Source organism: Chaetodon trifascialis, chromosome 19 (assembly GCF_039877785.1).
Source record: "Chaetodon trifascialis isolate fChaTrf1 chromosome 19, fChaTrf1.hap1, whole genome shotgun sequence".
NCBI classification, from domain to species: domain Eukaryota; kingdom Metazoa; phylum Chordata; class Actinopteri; order Chaetodontiformes; family Chaetodontidae; genus Chaetodon; species Chaetodon trifascialis.
Genome location: NC_092074.1, coordinates 22,492,575 through 22,505,929, shown reverse-complemented (window position 1 = coordinate 22,505,929; position 13,355 = coordinate 22,492,575). Strand labels below are relative to the sequence as shown.

General features: G+C 42.8%; 2 protein-coding genes across 2 annotated transcripts in view; one reads left to right on the top strand and one right to left on the bottom strand.

Annotated features, from left to right (window-relative positions):
* Window positions 1-13,355, bottom strand: part of LOC139347268 (uncharacterized) — a 233,030-nt gene that overhangs the window by 64,351 nt on the left and 155,324 nt on the right. The gene's annotated exons all lie outside the window — the stretch shown is intronic.
* Window positions 2,553-13,355, top strand: part of galnt14 (UDP-N-acetyl-alpha-D-galactosamine:polypeptide N-acetylgalactosaminyltransferase 14 (GalNAc-T14)) — a 121,023-nt gene continuing 110,220 nt past the window's right edge. The window contains exon 1 of the mRNA XM_070986693.1: window positions 2,553-2,976. Coding sequence (XP_070842794.1) covers window positions 2,806-2,976 — 171 coding nt within the window. The 5' untranslated portion in view covers window positions 2,553-2,805. The remainder of the gene's footprint in view (window positions 2,977-13,355) is intronic.

The following is a 13,355-nucleotide window of genomic DNA, read 5'->3' as shown; positions in this document are numbered from 1 at the left end:
AGTTTAGCTAGCTTAGGGCAGTTAAGTTTCTACACGACCTTTCAATGTGAAGGCAAATTAGAAGGCCTTGTTAAACATAAACAGGCTGTAATACAAGAGAAAAACAATACAAAGAAGATGTAAAAATGAGTCAGATGAGGTAGAAGTACAAATAAACTCAGTCACTAAATGTTTTTTAAACATTAGCTCATTATTAAGAGACTCCCTGACCATGACTGTTACACTATTGTCTATGTTTTTAATAAGTAATGAGTCATATTTCTTTATTGGCTGTTATTTGTTTGTTTGTTGCTGCAGGGATTTAAACACGTGTCCATCTTCATGGTCAGCGTCCTGCTTGTTGCCCCTCCATGTTCTCTTCATCCCAGAGCACGCTGCCTGACAGTCACCTGAAGGTACACAAAACTTGAGTTCTAAGTACTGTCCTTGAGTACACATGTGATGTATTTTTACTTTAATTGAGTATTTGTATTTTATGCAACTTTATACTTATACACTACATTTCAGATGCTAATATTGTACTATGTGATAAAGAGGCTGTGTTTCTGAGATCATCACACTTTTTAGAGATACGTGGTTCTCACAGGACGGCCACGCTACATATGACGATCTTATAGCATATGACGCATTGCTGTAAATTAAAGCAGCCAGCAGGATATAAAGTAGTTCAAATGAGCTCAACCTGAAACATCTACAGCAGTAAAATGCAGCAAACATATTTATGCAGCAGTAATATTAATCCACAAACAGCAGATTGAATAGAAACGTGCTGTTACTGCGGCTGTTATTCCACGATGGTTAACCCCACTGCTAGCCTTGTAGTCACATCGCTTAAATAACCTCAGTTAGCTCCTTAAGTACATCATTTGTAAAGTTTTTACATGTGAAACCAGATGCAAACATTGTGTTGCTCTTTGGAAATCAGCTGAATCTGTTGAGTTAATGTTGGGTTTCATTTTAATGTGTCTTCCAGCCACACTGGCTTTGCAGCCCTTTCGCTCACCTGTTAGTTGACAGTTCTGTAGTTCATTTCTACCAAGTGTGAAATATTGTTGCTGTGAGAAATTCCTGACATCTCTGATGTGGAATACAACGATGAGGCCGATGTGAACATTTTAATCGTGGTCTGAACAATATAAAGAGTTAAGTTGTCCACAAACAAGTCACCGTTCATGGAAATGTGTGCTGGAGCTGATGTCAAACTAATATTAGTGTTTATTCTAAAACTTGCTGCTGACACTTCTTATACTTTCACTGCAACTGGTCTATGGCGGTTACTCCGTGTGAACACTAGGTGGTGCTCTAAGACAGCACAGACGTGCTTCCTCCTTGGTCCCTCACATAAGAAGGATCATTTTTATTTTTGTTCCACATGTTTTATTGATCACTAAGATGGACTCATGCACTCAGTGGTTTGTCTGATAATTTATTGAAATAACTTGTGGGCTAACTGACAGTTTTCTTCTCGTCAACTTGTCTGTTCATGTCACTGCAACAGAAAAAAATCTTTCCTCTTCTTCCTCTCTCCTCTTCTTCCCATCTCATCCCTCTTCTTTCACTTTCTATCAGTTCCTCTTTTGCTTTCCTCGCCTTTTTTATTCTCCTTTCCTTTAAATAACTGGGGTAACTCTGACCAAGAACAGTGTCCCATGGTTACTGGGGAAAGTTAAACTGGTATCTGTGCTTCTCTTGCCACCACTGGGCCAATGGTTTATTGTGTGTGTGTGTGTGTGTGTGTGTGTGTGTGTGTGTGTGTGTGTGTGTGTGTGTGTGTGTGTGTGTGCGTGCGTGTGTGTGTGTGTGTGTGTGTGTTTTATTTTTCCTCTTTTCCATCCCTCTGTGGTTTTGGTTACGTGTCTCGATGTTGATGCCAACAGAACCCATTTATTGCGTTATTGTGGTTGTTTATGGCTTGTGTTAATTTAGATTGGTTGCAACCAACTGGACACAGAGTCATTTTGTCCTTGTAAGTTCTGCTTGGAACGGATCTACTCTGGTTCCTTCTGCTCGGCCCTGTCCTACTGTGCTGTCATAAGCTTGGCGGTTTTATTTTAGTCCACAGTGATGATGTGATATTTCCTTTCGCTCTCATTTTAGACCATTGATTACTCTTTTTTTTCCCCCATCACTCTGGTCTAGACAATTTCTGAAATTAGTCAGATTCCCATTGTTTGCTTGTTTTGTCTGACTGAATAGAAAACAAATGAGGAGGCCTCCTTTTCCCGTTTGTTCCAAGATGAGAAGCTGGACCAAGTTAAATGATTACATCATAGATTTATTTCAGATTTATTTTCCATTGCTGCTTTTGTCTTCTGTTTGTTCTTCACCCCCTTCACCTGTGACTATTCTATTCTATTCTATTCTATTCTATTCTATTCTATTCTATTCTATTCTATTCTATTCTATTCTATTCTACATAACTGTATTCTGTTCTGTTCCGTTCCGTTCCGTTCCGTTCTTCAGTGGAGTAGTTGTGGTGTCGGCAGGTGGAGCTCCATGCTCTCCCATTCAGACCTTCAGGAGGGTCCAGGACACCCTCAGAGAAGCACACTGATTCACACACGCACGCACACGCACGCGGCTGTCAGGCGTGTCAGAGAAGCGCTCGAGCCTCTGTGAGTTGGGAGAGAGCGCGCACTCTGGAGCCAGCGTTTCACCGGCGGCGGGACCGGACGCACTTGTGCGCGTTAGTTAGTGTCGCTTGGCTGCTCGGTGGCGCTTGTTTCATTTGTTTTCTCGCCTCCTTAAAATGGGATTCTGACAGCAGCCGGGCTGCGGGCGCCGCCGGCTCCTCCTGACCGGAAAATGAAGCGTCTCTGTCGGAGGCTGGCGGTGGCCGTGGCGGTGCTGGTGTGGCTGGGGGCGCTGGTTTACCTGCTGGTGCTGAGCCGGAGGAGGCTGCCGGAGCTCGGTAGCGGAGCAGGAGCAGGGGGAGGAGGAGGAGTAGCGGGAGGCGGAGAGACAGCGTACAACCAGGTGAAGTAAAGATCTTACCAGCTCCTCTAACTACAGCGTGTGTGTGTGTGTGTGTGTGTGTGTGTGTGTGTGTGTGTGCGCGGCTTAAACGGAGTGTGTGTCCGAAGGAAAATGGCTGTGATGTCCCTGTTGGACTTGAGTGTCTGTGGAGTTTACAGCTGTCTCACTGGGGGCTACTCTCATGCTATAAACCCAGAATATCGCAGTATCCGCTCGTAAAGTGCGCCAGTAACGAGTTTATACTGACACCAGTGGCTGTTTTCTGGATGTTTAATGGCGCTTACGTCCCTTCAAAGACTCGTAGTTTACTGTAACTTTCTCCCAAACCTTCAGGATAGATTTAGATTCAGTGGTGGAGAAAGTGTGCTTGAGTCCTGAGCAGTACCAGGAGGGCTGAGCAGTACCAGGAGGAAGAAACCTAATCAATTACCACTGAAACAGTGTGTAACAGGTATATTTAGGGAGGTATCCTTTGGCATATAAATGGTGAATGGTTTCATTAAGGTGAATGTGCTTAAGTGTTGCAGTCGATCCTGGTTCAACAAATGGATTTGATCTAATTGATTTCTGAGACTTTCTTTCATTCTTAACATGCAGCTAATTCAATGATGTAAAAAGTACAGTTTCCCTCTGAAATGTAGGTGAGTTAAGGTTAAAAAATTTCACGAAACTCAGACACCAAATGTTTCCAGACACAGCCCTAAGACCTTAATTCAGGTAAATGAGTAAATGTACTTGATTGTTTACTTCCAGCTCCTAATGAACTAAAGAAAAGCAGCTATGTTGTAACAATAAAACCTCATTTTCTGGAGTTTTATCTTTGGGATCAGTGAGCATTTACAGGATATTCTTGTTTAATCCTACAATATTCCTGAGTGCAGTGGCTCTATAGATAATGATGCAATACTCAACTTGCTATTTTCTTGTATTTCCTTTGATAATGCTATAGTTGCTTTACCTATACTACCCTAAGAAAACACCCATACATCCTCTATAGGCGCTCTTATAATTGCATAAGCTCGTTATCAGATTGCTGTGGCTCCTTTGAAGATAATTGGGCTCATTTTCGACCCGGCTTGGTGTCAGCGCCCAGCGTGCACTGCAGGACGCCTGTTATGTAAAAGACCTGCAGCATGTTAACTGTGGCTGCTGGGATAGATTGTATTGATCCTGCCTCTCGTACCTTGTTTCATTGAACCACGAGCACACACACATGCAAACTGGAAATCCTTGAACAGCCCACATTTTGGAGACACACTTCTCTGTTGGAAGGCTGTGAGATGAGAGGATGCACGAATAATGAGTGATATAAAATAAAATTTGCATTGTAGACACTGTATGTGCTTATAGATATAGTGGATGAATATAATAGGCCTTCATGAAGTCGATCTTTGCAGCCACAGACTTTATTGGCTCATCTGAGACTGTTGTTGTATGCTACTGGATTGGTTTGAATGTATGAGGTTTCACATGAGCAGAACAGTGAAAGTAAAATACCCATGAAGGATAGCCGTGGTTCTGCTGCCATATATTTGAATAATGAAACTTGCTTGTACCAGAATCTGAATTTATTTCTTTATTTGTGAGTCACTCACTGCACTAAAGGCGAAATCCACCCAGTTCAGTGTACTTTAATGGCATGAATTTAATGGATATTTCCAAGGCAACAATACAAAAGATTTTTAGATGGAAAGACCATTGTATGAATGTGTGTGTGCATGTGTGTGTGTGTGTGTGAGGGCTGCTGCATAATCAGCTCCTCCAGCACACACTGAGACGCAGCAGTGTGTGTCAAGGTGACAAGTGTTAATGTAGAGACAACAGAAACACACAGATCGCTCTTCACTCAGCTCGTTGTGGTTTCATAGAATATATACTGTGTTCTGTGAGCGCGTGATGATTAATTCATGGTCAGATTTGTATGCTTTGATCAACAGCATGTTGTGGCCTCTGACCTCCCCGAGCTCCTCGTTAATTCATCAGTGGTTGCTTGCGTTGTACGTGATCGAGACACTGAAACTTAATGTGGCGCTCTGCGTGGTGCGAGTCGTTTTGGATATGAGCTTCAGTCAAATGGCTGAAATGTAAAATGCAAATGCACATCAGTCACTGAATGAAAGCTTTTAGGGGAGGTCTGAGTACACAGCATAAACACACATCGCTGCAAGACCACCTGGTTTAAAAGCATGTGTGTGTTTCTGTTTTAGAGCTACTGATGGTTCCTCATCTTTTCTTCTAGCGCCTCCATCAGGTCATTTTTGTAATGACACTCCTGTCTTTCTCTGTTGTAGATTGTGTGTATTGCTAATTAGAGACTTGCATGCTAACACACTAAAAGATGGTAAACATGGAAGTAATTATTCCTGCTAAAAGATTCTGTCCACATTACCTTTGTTATACGCAGTATCTCTACGCAGATGAGGTTGATTTGATCAGAATGATCAGGTCATGCTTGCTTTAAGAAGAAAGCCCCCAAAATATGTAATTAGCTAATTTACAAAATGGTTTTGCAGAAACCCAGCATAATTTGTGAAAAATGGAGAATCCAGTCAGTAAAAGTCTCATAATTGTGTGTCAACAAATCTCCTAAGACATCAGCAGTTCTTAAAGAAGAGCCGCACTTTGTCTTAATTTTGAAGCTCGCATTAAATTTGTATGAGTGGGAGGTGTTTTTCAACTGGTGGATCATTCAGGCATCGAAGCTTAATCTGCCGTTTCCCTCATTGTAAGTTGACCGGATAAGATGCTCGGCTAAATGCCTCCGATGTGAAATTTGAAATGTGATTAAAGTACTTCAGTAGAAACAGCTGCCGCCACTTAACTGATCAGCAGAAAACGGAAAAAAGACGAGAAAGCAAGAGACGTCTTGCGTGGACTCGTTCTATGAGGCGTGAGCCTACGAGCGAATGAGAGGATGTGTGTTCATTCAGCAGGGCTGTGTGTGTGTGTTTGTGTGTGCGTGTGTGCGTGCGTGCGTGCGTGCGTGCGTGCGTGCGTGCGTGCGTGCGTGTGTGCGTGGCAGGGGGGCCTCAGTGAATGAATCATTTTCAAGCCAGCACACACATGCTGTAACACACCTCTGCTAATACCTGTGCCACATACACACCTGCCAACTTAATCCTGCACTTCTTTACATCCAGTGTGAAGCTGCAGAGTCTGCTGGCAGCCGCAGGCCGCCTGCACCGTCATTACAAGCACACAGCCTGGTCCTGTCAGTAAAGGAGACCTAAACTGGACGTTTCTGTTGACTGGTGTATTATTCAAACACAAGTTAAAACAGGATCACTGAGATGATTCAGCCTGAATTAGTTTGTCTGAGACACATGGACAGAAATCAGGATGCTTCGACTAATATCTTAAATTTAATTGGATATATAGAGGTGAACACTGTCATTGTAAAAAAAGAAAGATAAGTGGCATTACATTACTGTAAGACCACCTGCATTTTGGGTTGTTTTCCCCCTTTAAAAAGATAATAAGTGATGTCATCTGCTGTAGCTCTCAGGTGCTAACGATAACATGAGTGACAGCCGACGCTTGTTTGCAGTCTGAATGTTTGCTTCACACAGGCAGACGGTTGTTGAGTGCAGCAGACTTATACACCATACTGTATGTCTCCTGTTGACCACATAACACCAGAAACATGTGAGCTAACTTTAATGAGCTTAACCTGTAACTGACTGAAACTGCTGTATTTGAGATGCCACGCAATGAGACGACGACACAGACCATCGTTCTGCTCTTCATATGTTTATTGTTGTGTAACTTAGCAGAAAAGAAACTGTAACCGAACAAAAGAAATAACAATCCACTCTCATTTTTTATGTGTTGACTGTTTGAAATGTCCACCTTTTGGAAGGCTGAAACTAAGGCCTGAAAACCCAAACAGAAACACAGGTGGCCAAAATGCATGTTTCCAAAAAGGACCAAAGCTCGTCACTGTGGATCTTTATCGTTTTATTCTGAAAGAACTCGGAAATAAATTCATAGTTGCACAGACAATAAAATTTGGGAAAAGCAAGGTTTCCTTCCAGACACCAGCGTGTTGTGATTATACATACTTGCGTGTAATGAAATGTGTTCTTTCCGTCATTATCGGCCTGATCAAATCACATTATTAATGTACATGCACATGGAGCCTGTTTGTGTAAGTTTGAAACAAACTGTAGTTCAGACACCGCCTGTGGATGAACCTCCAGTGTGTTAAGAACAGTCAGCAGGTGGATATTTTTTCTCTGAAATATCCTTTGAACATATAAGCTACATGTTTCTGAGCGCTGGAAAAAGATCTTCTTCTTCAGCTCTGAATAAATGCAGCGTGTTTGCGTGTGAGTGCGAGCCAAGACCGAGGATGTGTGTTAGTTCTGTCAGCAGCACCGTGCGCTATTCAGATGCTAATGCACAATTCCCATTCCTCACAGGATTAGCCCGCACTCCTGTTTACCTATTGCACGACTACTTCCTCTACAAGGCATGGCACTCCTGTTCGTGCACACACACACACACACACACACACACACACACACACACACACACACACACACACACACACACACACACACACACACACACACACACACACACACAGAGAAAAGCTGATATGCAGGATCACACCCTCATCTGCATGTGCACACAGGAAAGATGGTGCTTCTTGCACAGAGGCAAGAACACACACGTGCACTGACACACACACACACACACACTGAGAGAGCCTTTGAAGCAGGGTGGTAAGAGTGTGCCTGTGTCCTCAGGCAGGCTGGCAGGCGATCTTTATGGAGTTTCTGCCTTCAGAAGTCCAAACATGAGAGGAAACAATCTGTTGGTTTGTTGAATACTGAAGGACACTTTGTCTCTCTCTCTGTCTCTCTGTCTCTCTGTAATGGATGAATGTGAACCATCATGTGTTTGTTCACATTCAAAGCAGGATGTCCTGAATTATTTGATAGCACACCGTTCTCGTGATTACACTCGTCTATAGTGGAAAAAACCGTGTGTGTCTCAGCAGATTGTTCTGCTGTAGCTGTCGTGGCTGACTGCTGCCAGTGCTGCCTGACACATAGCAAACCCACCAGGCTGACTGTTGTGTTTTGTGGTGTTTTGTTGGTTGTGCTCTCAGCACAGCTCCTCAGACTGACTTTAACCTTTAAAAATCTGTCAAATGAGCCGAAGGGTGCTTATAATCAGCCCAGAAACTGTGCAGGTGCAGCACTGTTGAGAACGAGCTTAATAAAACGGCTTGACGTTGACTCCAAACCATGTATTTATTTAAATACATTTTTGTGCATAGTTTAGCTCAAGTTGTTGATGGTTTTGTCCTCCAGCTGAGCTGATGGCACTGATGTATTTCACCAGGCTGGTGCACATTTTCAGATTCCCACTGCAGGTTCAGGCCTGAATATGAAGTATTCCTATTGAACATGACATTTTACTGTCAGTTTTAAAATGGAAATACAGTACAAAGATAGACTGGCTGCAGTACATACTCTTCCTCCATCTCTATCAGCCTCAATCATTTACACACCAGCAGCGAGATGACCGGCGCTCTTCACCCTTTGCTAGCAGCGAGCTATGTGGTGCAGCGCAGTGCTAACACTGCTGCTGAACTGAAAGCAGCTTCACACAATTCACAATGGACTGCGTGTCTTTCTGGTGGAAATGCTCCGACACTGAGCTTCGTTTTTGAGGCCGCTGGCTGTGACCGACACGCATAACCGCTCAGAGATATCCTCGGTGGTTAACTGATTAACAGTTAACTGTTGACGTCCTTGTTCTGCTCAGCGTGTTTTTCTTGGAGAATGTTTTTAATGTGCATTTTGTCATTGTCTTCTGCTTACATCAGCTGCTCCCCCGTTCATCATTATGCTAGTTTTAATGTGTTCTCTATCAGTGGCTGATGATTTCCAGATTTGCTCTGTCAGTCTGTAATAATGAGTTGAAATGAAATATTTCAGGCTGAAACATTGTGGTGGCTGTCAGGCTCAGGCCTGGATGAATGAAGCGTCGTCACAGGTTTCCCATACATCCTGTAAAACAGGAAAACGCTGCTTATAAAGTCATGTAATCTCAAACTGGCTTGTTGATCGGTGAAAATGAAAATCTCTCATTCAACCCAGTCTCTTTCTCTATATTTCCCTCCCTGTGTGTCTCTGTGAATGACACAAGCTGACTAAATCAGGCATTCGTAGAGAGCAGACATTGAAAGGTATGGTACCACATGAATTGGTAAAATACAAACTTGCTGATGTTTCTTTGAACTCATGTATTGTGCAGCTTTCTCTGCAGCTCTGTTTCCATTTCTTACTTTCTGTCTCAGTTTCTGTCTCTTGCTCTCGCTTCTCGAGGAAACAAGATCGATGCTCCAATCTGTGTGCTCGCCTTGTGTATCTCAACGCCCAATCGCTCCACAGTGTCACAAGGAAAACACGCACTCACACACAGCGCCGGCACATTTACACACACTGCGTGCACACGCGCAGTTGAAATTATTCATTTCCCCATCATATGAAATGCAGTTATTGTTCCTTTCTCCTTCCCTCTCCCTATCAGGAGGTATTCACATGGACAAGAGGAGAGGGAAATGAGTTTTCAGAGCGGCTATAACCAGCTCCCAGGGAGGGAATAATAATAATAATGTTTTATATGAGCTTCTCTGTACAGCAGGCCACAGGTTGGCTAACTAGACCGGCCTCTGGCACCAGGGGCCTCATTTGTGAAACACGCTGGGGAAATGAGCCCATCTGTGGTTCAACAGCTACAGCGGCCGATAAATCACAAAAGTCACCTGCCAGTTTTACTCTTTTGGCAGCTGGAGTCCATTTTGGAGAAACGCAAAAACAATCGGCTGCCAGACTCAATATTTAAACAGCTGAATTTTACACCGTGTTAATTTGTTTGTTTTTTTGTCATAATTTGTGCAGACAGGAGAGCTCAGTTGCCTCCAGTCCAGCCTTTTAAAACACTGTGAAAGGTTAAATTAATGACAGTTTAAATGGACTATGGACTGCCAGAGATGACAAATCTCACTAATAGGTGATTAATAAAATGTTCAACTGAACACGTTCAGAGATAGCGTTTCATTTTAAGAGGAGATTAATTTCCTCCACTCTGCCATTCACCATGTCACCTTCTGCAGATCATATCGGCTGTTGTTGGTGCTTTAAGTCAAGGCCATAGTTGACTGAAAATAAAAACAGAATCAATCATTAATAATCAAACTGTGTTCACTGACAGCAGTTTCCTGAAATGTCTCTGAGTCCATGTGTTCATCTTCATCTTTCATGTGTTCACAAGTGGTGAACTCGCTCCATCCTCTGTGAGCGACTGAGTCTTTCCAGGACCTTTCATACCCAATCATGACCCTCTCACCTGTTACCAATCAGCCTGTTTACCTGTGGAATGATCCAAACAGGTGTTTTTGGAGTGTTCCACATCTTTCAGTCTGTGAAACGTGATGCTGCATCAGATTCAGTATAAACAGATATTTACAGAAATCAATGAAGCTGATGAGTGAAAACATAAAAAATATTGTCTTTGTACTGTTGTCAATTGAGTAGATAGCATAATTAATCACACCTAACATGACGAGGCTGCAAGAAAGGCCCATCGAGCGGTCAGGCAGCCCTGACTGAGCAAACTGAGTTTATATCTGGTCAGACTCAGTGAATTATGACCGCTTGTTATTATGATGATTTGCCAGTTGAATGAGTTGACGAGCATAACCTGAATGTAGCTTGAGCATCATTTTGTAGAGTTTATGTGTCTCAAATTTTGATATTTTAGGTGTTTGCTTTGAACCTTATCTCAGTGCCAGAAGGTTGAGCTAAATGTTTTGACGGTAGAGAAGAAGTGCTCATTGAGAAAGATGACGGATAAGTAAGTGAGGACTTTTAGACACCAGCTCCAGTGATTTCTTGTTTTCCTTCTCCATGGCTTTCAGCTAAATGAACAGTTGCTGTGATATTATACACAGACAGGCAATTTGCAATCACCGTGCCGTTCCAGCATTAAGAAGCACGTTTCTCACAAAAGCACAAGAAAGTGTGTTTTGCATTTTTTCCCTCCTCATCCCTTCCTCCTTTATAAATCATTCAGACGATTCAGAAAAAAGAAAAAAAACAGCAAGAATCAGCATAAATGGGATTTTTTTAAGTTGAGGATGCGGCATAATCAAGCATCTTTGACTGCAAAATTATCTGAGGATACTCTGTGTGTGTTTGTATGTGTGTGTGTGTGTGTGTGTGCGTGTGCATGTGCGTGCGTGCGTGCGTGCGTGATACACACAGACAGATAAACAGGCATGGAGGGACTGAAAGCAGCTGATAAGTCAAGCTTCAGGATGGCTTCATCCAGTGTCAATAAATCACAACTGTATATGTGTTGAAATTACATTTATACGCATTTCATTTATGTTACACTGATATCAGTATCATGAGTGTCACACACACACACACACACACACACACACACACACACACACACACACACACACACACACACACACACACACACACACACACACTATGTCTGTATAAATGACAAGCATTCACTGAAATTGAACTGCCAGTGACAAGACATGCACCGCTCTGACACGCTACACAACACATGCTTTACGCTATGGTCTGTGTGTGTGTGCGCGTGTGTGCGTGCGCGCGTTTGAGTGCATGAGAGAGGAATAAAGAGAGTCTATGTTCCCATGAGTTTGAGCAACCAGTTCACTGTCAGCTTTCCATAGTGACCAGTTTTTTAAAACAGCTCCTTTAATCGGTGCAGGCATTAAGAGAAAGCAGGTTAACATGGCTGCTGAAGAAACCAGACTTACTTCAAAATCATGCTTTTTTTTGCATTAAGAAATAAATCCAGCTGTATTTATTTCATAAAGCAGAATTTGGGTCAGATCTGCGCTTCTGTACTGATGCAGGCAGATCTTTGACTTTTATATCAGTTTTCTCATTCATATTTGTGACCTTTAAACCCATAGACCTGAGCACCTTAATGCACCTGCAAGCAAAACGGGATCAGTATTTCTAAATACTGAGCGTCTATCTGTTCAGAAACAGGGACAAGGTCCATCTAAAGAGGCCGTATTATGTTCATTTTCAGGTTGAAATTTTTGTTTTAGTTGTCCAGCAGAAAAGGTTTACGTGCTCTAATGTTCAAAACACGCATTACTTTTCTTATCCTGAACAATGTTGCAGCGCTGCTGTTTATGATACGCTCTGCTTTAGCTCCAGCCCTCCCGAATGGCCCAGTCTGCTCTGATTGGTCAGTTCACACAGGCTCACTGTGTTTCCTGTCAGCTCTTCCTGTGTATTTAGCTTCCAGCTAGCTGCATGTCTGCACGTAACCACTTATAAAATGCACAATGTGACCAGGCAAATGAATTCATGCAGTTTGACCCTTTGCTTTTCACACGTGGCTAAACTGTCACCTTCAAAGTTTGTCTTTCAGTTACATTTACATGCAGCAGCAACACATTTCCATGTTTTGTGTAACAACAAAGCTAACACTAGCTGAGCTGGCATTGCAGTAAAAAAAAAAACAATTACTGGCATCAAACCTACAGCTCTTGTTATTTAGTTGGCTTCAAATGAGGCTTAACATTCACACACACTTTCTCCTGACTGTCCGTATTACAAAATTAGTCCAACATCACTTCCAGTGTTCACATTTGCTCAGGCTAAATGAGCTCGTGCTGCAGTACAAACACAAAAAGCAACAGGAAAGTAGGAAACAGTTACTGGCATCGAGTGCTCTCGTTATTTAGCTGGCTTCAAACGAGGCTTAACGTTGGCACAGTTTCTCTTGACTGTCTCTCAATATTACAAAATCTTCCTGTCATTGTGGGGACATTTCTGTTAAAAATAAAGTAGACTCGAGGTCCACGGGGTTGAGACATCCTCATATGGTGTGAGTACATGAAGACAGTTAGTTCTTGCAGCCAACAGTAGAGCTGTTCTGTGTTTAGCTCTTAGCTTTGTGCCGGCCCTCGAAGCAGTCTGAAGTAAAGCAGAGCAGAGTTTTCCAGTCCTTGTGGGGACATTTCCACTGCGTTTGCACTCAAATGGTGTGAGCAGATCAAGACTTATGTGTTGGTTCCTGCAGCCAATAACAGAAAATGACTGCTTTGCTCATAACGTTGTGTTCCACACCTTTGTATGGCAACACAGAGGCGGAGGCTGGTCACAAAGGTGGAGGTGGTGCCGTGTTACATAGTGACGTAGCTGAGTTGAACTCTCTCTGTGGTGGACTTTGGGCTTTGACACTTGCAGATGTTTAACATGCACAGAAAAGCTACATGACACTCACACACACACACACACACACACACACACACACACACACTGAAGGAAAGGGAGCTCAAAAAGCATCGTATGGCCTCT